General features: G+C 45.1%; 1 protein-coding gene across 1 annotated transcript in view; it reads left to right on the top strand.

Moving 5' to 3' along the window:
- Nucleotides 1–16,334, top strand: part of PCP4 (Purkinje cell protein 4) — a 54,766-nt gene that overhangs the window by 13,453 nt on the left and 24,979 nt on the right. Inside the window, exon 2 of the mRNA XM_032462928.1 lies at nucleotides 11,671–11,722. Within this exon, the coding sequence (XP_032318819.1) occupies nucleotides 11,671–11,722 (52 nt within the window). The remainder of the gene's footprint in view (nucleotides 1–11,670; nucleotides 11,723–16,334) is intronic.

The raw sequence follows: 16,334 nt of genomic DNA, 5'->3' as shown, positions 1-16,334 counted from the left end.
AACACATCCTCACTAGAAGCAAAGGCCCAGAAAACTTCACTGAAATCAATAGCTTACGAGCAAACAGGTAGAGGCTGCTTAATTTATGAAAAAAATGTTCATGCTAATATTTTGTCTTTGGAGTCTCATAATAGCCATGCGAAATGCATGCTTTATTTAATTGTACTTATTTTTTACTGAAGTTTAGTCAATGTACAATATTAGTTTTTCTTCTAATTGAAGAGCTGTCGATTTATAATGTTAGTTTCAAGTGCACAGCAAAGCGATTCAGTTACACATAGATATTTTTTCAGTTTCTTTTCCATTACAGCTCATTACAGGAAATTGAATACAGTTCCCTGTGCTGTACAGTAGGTCCTTGTTGTTTATTTTATATCTAGCAGGGTGTGCCTGTTAATCCCAAACTCCTAATTCTCCGTGAAAGGAAATTGAGCATGTGAAGTAGCCACGTGAAGTCACTCATTCAGGATCCTTCGGTCACTTCTGAGAGCCGGGCTTCATCCTTCTTCACACAGCTGAGCCTCCTGTGCTTCTGTTCCCTTAACTCACGACAAGTCGAATACGATGGGAAAGAAAGAGGGGCTGGTCTTTTCAAGCCTTTTACCATTACTTTGCAGCCTGACTTTTTTTAGGGACCGCATCCAGGCGATGTGACTCTTTTTGTCTCACTTAATTCTCACAACCTGATGAGGTAGGTGCATTGTCACTCCCATTTTATAGAAGCAGAAACTGAGGCTCAGAGAAGTTAAGTCAGGGTCACACAGCTGTTAAGTGACAGGGCTGGAGAGCCTGGACAGTCTGATACTAGGACATTTTTTTCATTCTTTTCTTTAAAAGTCAGGTTATTAAAGTATAGTTTATATATAGTAAAAATTACCCTTTTTAGTTGTACAGTTGATGCATTTTGACACATTTACAGTCTTATAATTTAGATGTAGACTATCTTATCATCACCAAAATTTATTTTGTGTCCTTTTGGAGTCAGTCCTCTGGCCCCACCCTTACCCCCAGAACCCACATTGTTGCCCCATCAGACGTTAAAGAAAAGTAAACCCAATTGGTGATGCAATGCATTTACACTGTCTGGAGAATGGCATGATCGCCCTGGGTTGCAAATAAGTTCAATCATATAGCGCAATCATTTCCAACTTTCCAGCTGAGAGCTGAAGTGGTGGAAATGTAAGAAAGTGGCCCAGGGAGTGGCGACAGTCCCGGAGCTCGTCCAGCACTCACGGAGCAAGCAGTCAGGCTGTGAAGCAGGGCAGCCTCAGCCCGGTCTCTGCCTGGGTTTCCGTCCTGCTCCCTAAACTGACACTCAGCATCACCACCTGCTCCCTTTTTCCTGAGGGCTGTTGAGGCAGGATCTGCTCCCGGTCTCTGCCCTTGGCATATAGCTGACCATCTTCTCCCTGTGTCCCTTTGCCTTGTCCTCCCTCTGCGTGTGTCTGTATCCAAATTTCCCCTTTTTATAAGGACACCAGCCTGCTGGATTAGGGGCCTGTCCTAATGACCTCACTTGAACTTGATTACCTCTGTAAGGACCCGATCTCCTAACAAGGCCACCTTCTGAGATACTGGGGGTCAGGACTCCAATCCCGAGGACACACAATTCAACAACTAACACTGCAGACGTGGTGGTGTCTTCCACCCCACTTCAAGGGCCACTTAGAACCTTCCACGCCATTCCTTCTCAAAGGTAAGTGACAGCCACATAGATGTCATTGCGACTCTTTGTTGAGCTATGCTGAATAAACAAAGCGAAGTGATTTTATTGGCATGTTTGAGATACATGGATTTGAAACGTAGAGGTGTTTACTGGAAATGACCTTCATAGGACATGCACTCATCCCATGATGAAGTCATAGGACACCATGTCATCATGTCGATACAATGGATAAAATGAAAGGATCCCACACAGAAGCCGTTAAACAGCAACTATTCTTTAAATGGCAACGTTCACTGGTTGTGAAACTGTATAGGTGTCATCCACCATTTTTATAAAACAGAAGCTGTATCTACCTGTGTCCATGTTGAAAAGAATGGGAAGCAAATACTCCAGAATATTTCACAGAATATTAACATGGATGGACTCTGAATTTCTGAATTATAAGTAGTTTTTAAATTCCTCTTTGTTCATTTATTTTCCAAAATTTTCATAGTGACCATATCTCACTTTTATAAATAGAAAACAGTGTATTCAGAAAGAAAATTGACACAGAGATTTTTAAGGGTAGAAAACACGAATTTAAAAATAAATGGCTATGGGATAAAGTATCAAGCAAACTGCAGCAAGACAAGCCACACATCCCTAAAAATGAAGGCTCTCTCATAAAAGGCCTGCCTACCGACAGCAAGGCTAATTACTTCTATTACCATAAAGGTCAGGATAAAAATGCTCGGAGCTGAATATAGCATTTGAGGCAGAATTATTTGGGTCTTTCAGAGGTGAGGGCGAGAGGAGGAAGAATTAGGAAGAATTATAAAGGCTAATGCACTTGCCACTGAAAGCCCATCATTTTGTTTTTAATCAACTTTTTTTTCTTTCTTTTGAACCCTTCCAGCTGAAATTCTCATCTGACATTGTTTTTCACACCGTTAGGGATTAAATTAGGGGATTTTTTTAATGCTCCATATTCAAAATATTACTGGGAGAATTATAGATGATTTTAAAATATCAGTGACAAGAAATTAAATCTATTCTGTCTTGATCACAAAATGTTGGCATAAAAGCCTCTTCCGCTCTTCAGACAAATTCGGGGCCTTTGATTTGCAAAAGGCCTTTAATGGTGTGCCTTTGATGTCTCTGAGAAGCCACTCCTTTCATGACTGTGGTGGCCCCAAGCAGTCACAGCCGCCTGGTGGCCGCCTGGGCTGTTTTTCCTATTTCCCTGTGTGATCGCCCTGGTCTCCCTCCTCTGTTCATTGAAAGCCTGATATTTCATCTGAGAGACTCACGATCTTTTGTCAATAAAACATTAAATATAATACCCTAGAAACAAGCTTTTTTGTTTTTTTATAAACACGGTGATCAAAAGAAAGCACAGAAAAAGATGCTCAGAATGGTGGACTGAGATCTTTGGGGCTGGTTCCCGTCTTGGTGTCTCTCCTGGGCAGGGTATTGATTCTGCAAAGAATATGAAACTTCCCGGTCCCTGAGTGCAGTCTATGAAAAAGACATGCGGATTGGTGTTTTCCCCCTTATTTATGACCCACCTGAGGAACTGCTTGTCACGATGCTATCATTTCAGGGGCGCCAGAGTCCCTGAACCCATTTGCAGTCTGAATTTCAGGATGCGACAGCATGAAAGGAAGACAGTGCCCCAGAGAAAAATGACTTAGGAGCAAATGCATCCAGCGGGGGAGCCGGGGCTCAGCAGCACTTGCTAACAAGCGCCTCCAAGCCGCCGTGGGAACAGGGTGGCGCTTTCTTTCTTTCTTTGGCCAAATCTCTGCAGCTAAGTGGTAGATAGAGTCCAGGGGAGGCCAGATATTGGGAACAGGGGGAAAATGCTAAAAAAAAAAAAAGAAAAATGCCTGGAAACAAGGACTGACTTTTTCTCTTGACACAGGGATGCTATCCACTTGATGTCACCAAATAATGCCTCTTCTGGAAAGCACTGTCACTGACGGGTGAGCGGGGAGGGCATGCCTACTGCATGTCAGGTGCCTACATGTGACCAGTAGGAGCCTGAGGTTATGATCTGTCCTTCTCAGACGGAGGGGACGCAGACTCTGATAAGGGTTTCCCCAGCCTCGCACAGCTGGTGGTGACTCATACTCCTCCCTCAAGATGGGGAACCCCCCTTTCCCCCATCCACTCCAATGTGAGTTGGGGGACCCTTGCCCATGCCCCTGACCCTGACCTTGGTCATCCTGGGTTAAGTCTCATCCACCATTTGAAATAGCTGGTTTAGTCTCCGTCAGTCCCTCCAGGCTATGAGCCAACTGATGTCAGAGAATGTGCCCTTCTCCTGGGGACCCTCAGGGACCGGCCCAGTGCCTGATTATCGAAGGATAAGTAAACCATTAGTCCAGGAGCGAGTCACCCCATGGGTTGAGTCTGGGTCTCTGTCTGACACTGAATCCATGACTTTCACTGCCAGTGATCTTGCACGTTGGTGAAGGTACATAATTTTGATTATCTGCTTTTGAAAACAACCTTTTATTTCTTAGCCTGGGAGAGACCGAAGTCCTCTTACTGGGGAATTTCCCGCACGTGGCAGCAGTGCCGGGCTGACCCAGGACGGTGAGGAGCCCCTTCACTTCCTCCCCTGCTGGTTCAGTCACGGTGCTGAAAAGAAATGTCTCCATGAGCCAAAGCCCTCTGAGGGCCCCTCTGTCCTTTGTCCCCTGTGGACCTGGCTCTGTGGCAGTTGCTGTATTTTCTCCAGTGTTGCCAAAGCAAATGCATGCTTGGAGCTCTTTCCAAAATTTTGTGACACAGTGGGCGAGTTGCTTGGGGAGATGGAGGAAGGAGGGGTGAAGAGTTGGGGGGAACTCTGGGGACTTCTGGGGACCCTGGGGATAGCCTGGGACCCTTACTGCTTCAGGAGGCTCTTGGTTCCCCAACTTTAAGGGGCCTTTGGAAGTGGTGACCCTCCAGTCAAGTCAAATCTCACCAAATACCAAGCCAAGTTCTTGGAGTGAAGGCAGGCTTGTCTAATTAAATGGTATAGGTGTCAATTCAGAAAATATTTTTGGACTGTCATTTGTGCCCCAAATTTTACCTACTGGAATTCGTTTCACATTTTATTCTCTTCAACTTTCTGCAATGAAAAATAAATGTCTTTTAATGGGAACTTGTGTTTTATCCTAAAGATGAAACAGCGTGTCCTGGCTGAATGCTTTTCCAAGCAGACATAATCTGTCTGGGGTTCTGAGTCCGCATTAACGAGGAAGCAGGTGTTTGTGATTCCGTTTCCCACATGACGTGTGGTTGGCGTACTCGGTTTTATGGGTATCATCGGCAAAGCATGAAAGATGGGACTCTCCACCGAAGTATTCTAGAAATCATATAATAAAAACTGGCAGAATGACAGCACAGAGTCGTAACCTACAGCCATGGCCCTTGAGACAGCTGTAAATGGGGGATTTCAAAGACCGTATTAAAATAATTTTCTAAATCCTTGAAATCACTTGACTTCTTGAATCTTTTACTTGCTTTAGGGAAACATGTGACCAGTGCCTGGTGGAGCCGTGCAGGAACCTCAGGCAAAAGAAGTATTAGTAATAGGATCGATCCTGTCTTTATGTAAATTTTGGTATTTCCTTTATCATGACTTTCTGCAGTACTTTTATTTTTATTTAAATTTAAAAATTTTTATTTTTATTTTTTTGATGGGGAGGTAATTAGGTTTATTTGTTTATTTATTTCTTAATGGAGGTACCAGGGGTTGAACCCAGGACCTCATACATGTTAAACAGGCACTCAACCACTGAGGTCTACCCTCCCCCTGCAGCACTTTTGATTTTCTAGAATATTGCATTAAAATAGTATTTATTTATTTTTTGCAGCTTTCATTGAAAAATAAAACATACTTGAAGCACACCACCAGATGAGTTGATACACGTGCACATTGTGGAAGGATTCCTACCATCGGGTTAATTACTGCATCCATTTACCTTCCTTTTGGCGAGAACCCTTAAGTTTCACTCTCTGGCAAATTTCAGTTACACAACTGAGTGGCCCCAACTACCATCCCCGTGTTACACACGAGATCCTCAGACTTAACTCACAACTGTGTGTTCGTACCCTTTTACCAGCTTCCTTTCCCCTACTCCAGCCCCTGGCAGCCACCGTCCTGCTCTGCTCCTATGAGTCTGACTGTTTTTGTTTTCCAGGTTCCACATAGAGGTGACTCCCCTGCAGCAGCTGTCTTGATTAACGAGTTTCTTGGTTCCCTCTTAACTTCCGTGCCTGAGGCGAATGCTCCACCCACCTTAGCCGACGGTGACCACTCCAAGAACACTAAGACTCTGTAGCAGATTTCACAAGGAGGAAGGGGGGGGGGAGTAACAGAGCCACTCATTTTCACAGGCGCATGGGCTTTGTGATGAGCACGCAGTGAGATTATTTTTGAGTCTGTCTGTGATGGTCCGGCTGCCAGCACACTTGCTATTCGAGCTGACACCGCTAAGACGGGTGTTAACTGCCGTGCGTACAGCTCCTCGGCGTAGCCTAGAAGGGGTGGGGTGATGCCCTCTCTAAGCTCAAAGTCCGGGAAGAAACGGCTCCAAAGCCAGTTAGGAACCGGGATGCTGGTGCGGCCTGTTCCACTGTGGCGTGTCTAGCGTGGAAGGGCTGTCTGTAACTTTGCAACTTGGTTGAAAAGAGCCCCGCAGCCAAGTTGATGTGCTGAGTCAGACACCTCTCCTGAGTCACTCCAGACCCTACCAGGGAGGCCCCTGCGGGTGGCCAGCTGGCATGGCTTCCGCAGGCTTCGAGCAGGTCTGACGTGACAGCACGTCACCGCCCGTCCACGCCGCGTGTCACTGCCTCTCCACCTCCTGCTGTGGGGCTTCCTCCTTGTCCCGGCCAGATGCCCAGTTGGAGACGTGGCCCAGTCTGAAAGCATCAGGTCCTGAGCTCCGTGGTGCTCATCTCGGACCAGTGAGAGACAGGAGCTGGGGGATACTCTCCCCCCTCACCAGAGGGCTGTCCCCAGACACGTTTGTCACCGCGTGCAGTGCAGGGTGGTGCAGGGTCAGGGGTCTGGGTGTGCCTGGCCGTGCCCGTGGATGACGAGTCCTCACGTGGGCTCTCCTGGCCCCACTTCCCATCCTGACCCCCTCATTTCCGGCATCTCCCTCTCCAACAAAGTTGTAGCCCAAACGGCATAGCCTCAGGCTCCGCTTCCCGGGAACCCGAGCTGTGATGTATTCCTTGTTCTTTTCCTGAAGCCCTCGGTGCAAGGGGGCTGTCAGGAAAAACCACTTCAAAAATCATCCCTTTCAATGCCAGTCCTGCCTTTTTATGAACACTTGGCACCTGCTGGATTACCAGAAGGAGCGATACATACTCACTCCTCATTTAGATGAAGCCCGTATTCACTGGGGTTTATGAAATTCTGGAACGCTGTCCTCTTATTTGTTGAGGTCATTGGAGAAGGGAACCTCCCTTCTGAGCCCGTGTGAGCTGCCCGGCCAGGGTTAAGGGCTGAGGACCCAGAGAAGACCTCTTCTGGCCGTGGTGCTGCCTCGTTCCCTGAGACCTCCCAGCCTGCGTGCCAGCCACCAGCGTGTGCTCACGAAGGCGACTTCTGCGTTGTGCTTTAAACTTGTGTCGTATCCTTAGATGGGGACCCAGCACGTCCTAATTGTGAAACAAGGGCAACAGAGAAGGAGAGGGGATTTTGAGGAAAATGCGTCTGTGTTCTAACGAGACCAGCGGTTTTCTTGCTGGTCTAGGATTAGTGATCGTACAGACAAGCTGTGTGAAATACCCTCCCCCCCCCCAAGACCCTCTGTACTTTAAAGAGGCCTTGGGGACGGTGACAGGGACGTGGTGTTGATGTGTGTGGAGTGGGAACGCCAGCGTCCCGAGGAGGTGGGCGCGGAGCTGGCTTGAGCAGCAGAGAGAGTTCTTCCAGACACGTAGGCAGCAGAGAAGGAAGGGGCGGTTCTAGACGCTTAGGAGAGGATGCAGGAAGGTCCCAGGTCTGTGGTGGGACACGATGCTGGGGAGGGTCCCACACAGGACTGTTTTATGAACCTGAGGTTGTTAGGGCAAAAGTGGGGCTGGAGTTGACCAGGGAAGTACCTGAAGGAGGACATCTGTGCCAAGCACCACGACCAGGGGCAAGAACCAGGGCCAGGCTCCTGGGAACTGAATTGGGAGGAGACCTGGCTCTGGTTTTGCTGTTGTTAAAACTGATGCTGATTTTTTTTGCCTGCACTTGCTCCCCCACCAAGGAAAAAAAATAAAAAGCCCATAGATTTCCACCACTGCTGATCTGGGCAGCCATCACGATTGACTCCCTAGATCAGTTTGAAAACATGGAAGCACATTTCTGCTGATAAGAAGGTGTGGGGTGGCACAAGTGGGAGGCTGTTCAGAGACACTGGTGCTTGGTTTTCTAGACCATTTCGACAGTGCAGCTGACACATCTGCTTTGACCTGGTCCTCGTGGCTGTGTACATTTCACTGATCAGAGAGGAGTTTTTTGCCCTCTGCGCATGCTAGCGCATGAGGCCGTGTTGATGTGCAAACTAAACGACGCAGTGGTGGTTCTCATGATAACACTGACTTCTTTCTGAAATTGCTGGAGAAGCCCTCAGAATCCCAGAATCTCACATCAGGGTTTGCTCTGAAGACAGTTCATAGTGTTCTTTCCCTTTAGCCTTTGATCTTGTTGTCAGTTTAGTTAGAACAGATGATGGTCTTGAGGTGTGGCTGCGTCCCTTCCTCAGGCAACACAGCTTCTCCGGGTGATGAACTCACGGTGGGGCCAAGGATGGAGGGTCTTCTCTCGCTTGGGGACAAGAGTAGGTGGGGAGTAAAGGCAGCTTCGTCCCCCCAGGGCGCTAACCTCTATCACTTTGTGAAAGAGAACCTTTTTCTTACTGGACTTTCGGAGAACATCCATCCATTCATTGATTTTTAGAGAATCTAGTTCTGAGTTCTTGTGTTATTTAAACTTTAAAAAAGATCTCACCACAACTCTGCAACTGAGCCCCTGACTGTTGGTTTGTCTCTGCTGCTTCTGGTTAAGTCAAGTGTCCTTAAAACTCTTGCCTGAGGGTGCTAATGAGGTCGCATTGACCTTCACGCAGGGATCTCCCCACCTGCCGAGGGGGAGGGTCTCAGGAGGTCACTGGGAGATGCGCAGGCTCAGTGGTTCAAGGGGAAACTCCGGTGCCAGTGTCTCTGGGTTGGGGTTCTGTCTCTGCCACCTCCCAGCTGTGTGACCTTGAGCAAGTCCTCTCTTTGCCTTAGTGTACAATGTGCAGAGCGAGGCCGATGAGGGCAGTGACAGTATCTACCTGGTTAGGGCTGTTATCAGAGTCCAGTGAGCCTGTGGTGCCCAGGGGCACTTGGAGGATGTCCGGCCTCGGGACCCAGCACCCAGCCTGACTCAGGTCCTCTCCAGAATGGGTCAGAGGAACTTCAGCCACCTCACCTGGTGATAAAACAATCATGTGTGGTGACCAGCACAGCCCGCAGGAGTAGGAAAGCTCTTGGATAGTTCCCCTACTGCTCTCAGCATTGCCTTAAAAATGTCTCGAGGTCTCGACGAACTCTGGAACGAGATGCTTTCAACGACGAGTTCTCTTTTGTCCGAATCATCTTCTGATCCAAGACAGCATCTCCTTATGACATCGATCGGCTTCATTTTGCCTCCAACAAATAAGACCTCACACAAAAGCTCGTCTTAGAAATCCTAAAAAAGGGAGTCCTTTTCTCCCCTGAGCACATTTCATTTTGCTTTTCTTCAGATTTCTAAAAGGTGATCTTTTATGGAATGAAGTATTCATGACATTTGAAAGCTGTCGATGGCTAAGGTCTTTGAAGAGAGTTGGGTTGAGTGGGCACCTAATTTGCACTTGTATAACATTTAATTTGACTTTATTCATCTCTAAAACCCTGTCCTTTTATTCTGCGGAATTTGCTTTGTTTTCCAAGTCATCTATGAATTCTGTGGGGAAGGATGGAGGGTTTAAACCCTGGACTAGTTCAGCCCCCAGTGATTTGACCCTTCACAATGGCGATCAGATTTCCATCGCAGGCAGCAAACTTACCAACTTTGCGTTTGAAAAGAGGAGACGAAATCTGCACAGGCAAGAAGAAAGTGGCAATTTACCTGCCAATCTGCTCTATTTAAGAAATGTGTAATTTGGTTTAAATCAAGAGGATGTGTTGTGGGGGATGGTATAGCCCAGTGGTAAAGCGCACGCTTAGCTTGCACAAGGTCCTGGGTTCAATCCCCAGGACCTCCATTAAAAATAAAAAATCAATAAAAATCAAAAAAAAATCAAGAGGATGTATATTACAGATTGAGTGCTTTAGATAATAATGCCATGAGCTGGGAAACTAAAAGGAGTTTATTGAAAAACAATTAATATTTGGCTAACAATTGCAACCTTCTTTTTATACGGGAGCGTGGGCAGGTCTGGATTCTGAAAACTCAAGATGTTTCAAATTAAATGTGAAGAAGGAACCCTCAAAAGCTAACCTTTCCAGCTTGTTGCCTTCCCTTCCCTTCCTGCCGGAGACAAGTGGTTTTTCTTCTCCTTACGAGGCACAGCATCACCCCCTCCCAACCCGACCTGGGTGGGCGTTTGCATACGCATGGACTGGGATGGGGTGTGTGTGTGTGTGTGTGTGCGTGTGTGTCTGTTTGTGGTGGGGCTGATGATAAACGGGAGACTTGACTTTGCCTCTCTCTCGAGATATCATCTGCACAAGGTGATGAGTGTACACAGGGTGGTTGACTTTGTTAACCTAAGTCTACGTCATTCACCCTAGTTATTTACACTAATCAGAACTTGAAAGCAAGATCCTCCCAGATGATTCAGCCACCATTAATCAAGGGTTGGCTAAGGACCTGAGAATTTCTCATGACAACATTGAACAATGATGGAAAGTGATTATTATTTTTTGCTATTGTTTTTAGGCTGAAGTCTTAGACCCAAATATAAAGTGTGAGGGCATGCTTGCTTACCGCCGGTGGGAGCCACCTGTGTTGCTTTTCTCCCTGTGCGGTGCCCTGCCTCTCCTTCCAGGATCCTGCTCAGACAGTTACATAACAATGACGATTCCTGCAAGACGCTAACCTTGGCAGGGAAGTCCAGTCTCCAGTCTCGACTGTGCCACCAATTAGCTATGTGACCTTGGACAAATCAGGCTCTCTGCCTGGACTCATTTCTTCTCCCTGAAAGTTAGAGACTTTACATTTGCTTCAATTTTTTCAAAGAGCATATTTTTTGATAATGACCAGGAAATTAGATTGACAAAATACTTCTCTCTCCACAGACTAGAACAATTCTGAACGTGTTATTTAAAAACAGTAGCTGGATAAGCTTTAGAAAACACGCTTCTATGTCTGCATAGGTAATGCATTGCTCAAGGCTCCCCAGACCACATAGCCAGAGACTCTTTCCTGAAGCTTCAAGACTAACCTTAAAGTATTCATCCTTTGAGTCAACCTGGCAGAATGAGAATACACAGAATAGGCATAAACACCGACAGAAAAATAACTCAACAATAGGAGAAACTCTGACTGTCGACATAAGATGTTTTTAGTTAATTAAAACTTATTTGAAGATAAGACATTGAACACAGCGATGAGAATAAGAACATAGCAATGAAATCACCGTCAAAAGCGACAGTTCTGACCTTCTCACATTCGGCACAGACTCTTGGCTGGTTCCCTCATATTTTTCAGCAAGCTTGTGCTCCATCAGCAGCCCCCCAGCTGGCTTCCCTTGTGACCAGTGAACTACATTCACAAAGCAGTGAACCTGGTCGAGGGAAGCAGCCTGTGGAATCTCAGCAGCTCCTTTCTTGGGTGAATCTTAGTTTCATGAGCATCACACTTTAACCACCTGAGCTGAGGTAACACAGAACTCGACACGATGCGAGAGGTATCTGAAACAGTAAGGGGGAGAAAAATAATTCTGAAACATGTCTGATAACAGTTTCTTTTCTCTCTTTTTCTTAACTGCCTTTAGCGACAAGGAGCTGGGGCAACCAATGGAAAAGACAAGACGCCTGGCGAAAATGGTAAGACCCCGTGAATTGTGGAGCTACTTACATTTTTTTCCCATCGGCAGCCTTGGGCATGTGGCAGGTGTGGATCGTGACTTCCTTGTAAATCAGCTGCTATATATTCTGCACATTGGTGTAGAGTGGATTTTAGCAATTTAAAGTGAGCACTGTGGTCTGGTTTTACAAAAACAACAACAAAACACAACAAAACTGAGCTAAATGTAGTGATAAGAATGTAGTCCAAAAGGAGGACTCCCATTTGGGGCGACATGATAATTGCAGTGCAAATATAGTTCTCTGCTTTCTTCATTAGGGTTGGTGAGAATCACCAGCGTTGTTGTGAGGAAAAAATGAGACCAAATGAGATAAGTGCTTTGAAAACTGTGAAGCGCTCAGCTAGGGAAGGAGGTTTCCAAACTGGCTTCGGCGCCCCGCGGTGTACAGAGCGCAGCGCTGGTCCCGGGGGTGGTCCTGGGTCAGCGAGTGTTGCTGCGGGATTCACCAGCAGATAAAAATAATAGCAGACAGAGCATTTGCATCCTTGAGTCCAGTCTCCACCTTGGCCTTAAATTGTAGGAATGATCGTCAGATTTTATGCATGGGGAAACAGGCTGCGAGTTAGGGAGCTGGGGTGTGGCTGGGAGTGGGAGGAGCACAGACTTTGAAGGAGCCGGAGCCGGGAGGAAGTGCAGCTCCCCAGTTTTAGCGGTTGTGATGGAGGATGACTGGCGATAGTGAAGAATCCCCAGTATGTGTCAAGGGTTCCGGTTCCGGTTCCGGTGAGGATAGATTCTGGGTGTTCTTACTTTTTGATAATTACAAAGTGAACTCATGCTCTGTGGAAGACTATTCATGCTTCCTGCCGGATGGAATTTGTGCTGGTGCTCACTTGTCCAACTGTGGACAATGCCAATCTCCAGCTGTAAGCATTCCTTAGGGGCCCCAGAACCACACTCTTGAGTTTGAGTAAGGCCTGAGCAAGGCAAAGTTCTAGAATGTTCCTTCATGGTGCACTCGTCTGGGGTCTGCTGGCTCACCCACCTACTTTGGCCATCCTACTGGGCGGGATCAGTGTGGTGACCCCTGGGGTGGAAAGGTCCTTGTAACAATAAGTAGAGGGGCTGGTGCTCAGGAATGTGCTGATCACAGTCCGGGGGTTGGGGCCGGGGGAGAAGGTAAGTTCTTTCACAAGCCTTTCACAACACCCACGGCTTTTCCCCTCTTCTCTGTATGGGCTGGCGTGGGTGTGGGCTATTGGCAAGGAGGTCGGACAGCAGAGGAGGAACAAATGACAGCTGCCCAAATGGAGAAGGATGGACTGCCAAACAGGACTGTCCCGATTTTCTGTGTTCATAGATTCACCTCCATCTTGTCATTGGAATTCCTGTCCATGGACCCTCCCAATCTCAGAATCATGGGGTTTTATAGTTGAAGGACTCCTGAGAGGTTCCCCTACTCCTGTGGCTGTTCTCAAACTTTTTGCTCTTATGACTTCTTTCCATTCTTAAAAATTCTCAAAGGCCCCAAAGAACTTTTGTTTCTGTTAGCTGTATTTACTGATGGTTTCCATATTAGAAATTAAACTGGAGAAATTTTTTAAAGGTCTACTTATTAATTCATTAAAAATAGGAACTATCTTCAATATCTTGTAATGCCTTATAACAAAAAAGAATCTGAAAAAGAATACATATATGTACATAAATGTATGATCAAATTACTATGCTGTACACCAGAAACTAACACCACATTGTAAGTCAACTATATGTCAATAAAAATAAATAAATAAATGACGGGTAACATAAACAACATTTAAAAAATAAAAAGTAATGATATTTTCCAAGACAGAAAAAAATACTTAGCAAAAGAGTTTTATATCTTTGCGAATCTCTTTAATGTCTGGCTTCATACATTCAATCTGTTATAACCGCAGGTTCTACATTCAGTGTGTTATAACATCCTGTGCTGTGTAGCTTCTAGAAAAGTCCACTGTGTACCTGTGAGAGGATGAAATTAAAAAAAAGCAGAATACCTTAATACTATAAAAAAAATAATTTTGATCTGGTGGGATCCCTCAAAGGAAGGAAGCGCCCCCAGGGTGCCCGGTCCACACTGTGGGAACCGCTGCTCTAGGGCAAGCCCTGTGTCATGCAGGAGGAGCCTGGAGTCGGGGTCAGGCCGAGTGGTGGCCAAGGCAGGACGAGATCCCTTGTGTTCGATGCCTCTGCAGCCCGGCTTTCCCCTGTCATCCGTAGATACTTCAGAGCAAGTCTTCATGCTCCGTGCCTTGTATGAGATGAAATTATCAGCTGTTACAGAAGACGCTACCTTCTGCTACGCTAAGGCATGAAATTTCTTTCAGATAAAAATCGATCCACTCTAGTGAAAATTCAGCGTGCCTTTTCTGAAGGTATAAAAGTTAATAGAAGGGAAAAAATCCAAGGTGCTAGGAGGTAAAGCTTCTCTTTATCTAATTCTAGATATTAGAGGATATTCATTTTTTGAGCAGAAGTCCGAGGTTATTTGGTAGTTATAGAATCATGGGGCTATGTAAACTCAAATTGTTACTAACATGTTCTACCTTCATTTCAGAAAAAAGTGCTCATTTTGATATCTGTACAGGATATTTTATTATAATACTAAGCTTGTGCTTTTGCCTCTAAAAACAGACAAAGATGAAAGTCAATAAAAACTCAACAAAAATTGGGGGAAAGATTTCTAGGTATGGTCTAAAAGACAGTTTTCTAAAAAATCTGAAGTTGCTTAATTCTTTATTCTTAAATTTGTTATATGAAAAGACCATCTTGGAATTTCTATTTTAACCTAAGATTGCATTCCCCTGAAATTCAAATTATGTAACTCCGCCATCGCAGGTGTCTAGAGAGACCTTTTATCTTAATGTATATTTCCTATTAATACAAATGAAGCTGCCTACATAGGGTGAAGGAAGAGGGACCCATGAGACTAGAAATACGAAGCAGAGATGATCAAAATGTTATGAGATTTAGATAGCAGTCAATTAATCATAAAGTGAATATTCCCACATTTCATTAGCTGACTAGAAGTCAGAATGTCCTTATTTTAACTAGTATAAATTGAGTCAAGGTCTTCGTTTAACAAAAAACAATGAAGACAAAGGGAGTTAATTACGGGTGCCTTGAAATTCTACTTTGGATCAGAAGACCCAAATCAGATACATTAAAACTCCAGAGGGATCCAAATTCTTGGGCTCTGCTGAAATTTTATTATATTAAGTATTATCTCAAGAGGGCCATTGGCTGGGATCTGAATTCTTCCAGGATTTGTTTTTGTGTTGTTGTTGCTGTGGTACTAACTGACGTGAAATATGACACATCCACCCCATACAATCCAGAACAACCCTGAAATCGTCCTTACTCTCAAGGATGCCAACCTCTGGATACACAACCCAGCAGATCCAGATGCCCCTCATCTCACCCGCAGTGTGAAGAAAGGTTTTTTTCTTTTTCCCAGAAATACTGGGGTTATATTAATTTTTTAATTTAAAAAATAAGTTAATTAGGATCTTGTTGGTTCAGAGATTTTCATTCCTAGATGCACAAAGTACCTTTATTATTTGATGAGTTTATGCGAAGGACGTCGTTTGTTTCTGGGTATAATGCCCTACTTGAGGGAAACAGTTTATAGCTCCGGTTACAATTCATCTGCTACATTAAATTCAAACGTGTTGATACGTACAGACACAACCGTCTGAATCTAGCTTATTCACCACTTTAGTTACCATTTGGACACAATCAAAAGTTTTTTTTGTAAGACAATAATTTGGCTGGGTATCTTGTTGTCAAAAGACACTTTATAAATCCTTTTTCTTTGTAGTTCTTAACTAGCTGGGTGTTCTGGCTGAATATCTTGATCTGTATCTCGATTCTCATCATCCATAGAGACTTCAAGAGTTAATGTTCTTTATTGACATACAAAAGTAGGAAAATGCTGGGAGGAGAGTGGCTGCTGGGAGACTTCCAAGGAAAGATTTATGAGTAATAAACTCAGATGGAGCTTACTTTTAGAGCTTGGAGGCTTACTCAAGCTAAATTGAATTTCTAAAGCTGGAATGGATTTCTCTTGACTTAGTGAGCGGTAACATATTTGTTTCCCAAATTCTGTCGTTGGAGGCAAAGGCATATGGACATACCTGATTTAGATAAGAGACTCCCGTCAGCCCAGGCTGCAGGCACAGGCTCAGAAGGCAGATCTTGTTCTGACCTACCTGTGGGGCTTGCAGCAATTCTCGTTTCTTTGAGGTGCAAGGAGCTGAGCAAAAATTCAACCACCATATGGAAAAGAGGTTATGGCTTGAGAAATTGCTAGAAGGTGTGGGAATATGCTAGGAGCACCTAAGACTCAGTTTGTGTCAATGTGATGACATCATTACTAATAATGAATAAGATGAAATGTTACCTGACTGGGTAATCTCCTCTCCTTGTTTTGAGTAAAACCAAAATCACAGACAGTTAAGTTTATCTCACCTTTGGATTTGAGGGAACACACACATGTGCGCGTGCACACACACACACACACACACACACACTCGCACAGAGAGTAATTTTATTTTTCTGCTATCAAGTAGTTGTAGAGAGAATTTGATTGAGAA

Source organism: Camelus ferus, chromosome 1 (genome assembly GCF_009834535.1).
Source record: "Camelus ferus isolate YT-003-E chromosome 1, BCGSAC_Cfer_1.0, whole genome shotgun sequence".
Classification (NCBI taxonomy): domain Eukaryota; kingdom Metazoa; phylum Chordata; class Mammalia; order Artiodactyla; family Camelidae; genus Camelus; species Camelus ferus.
Note: the sequence above shows the minus strand (reverse complement) of the source record. Positions and strands in the feature narration are given on the sequence as shown.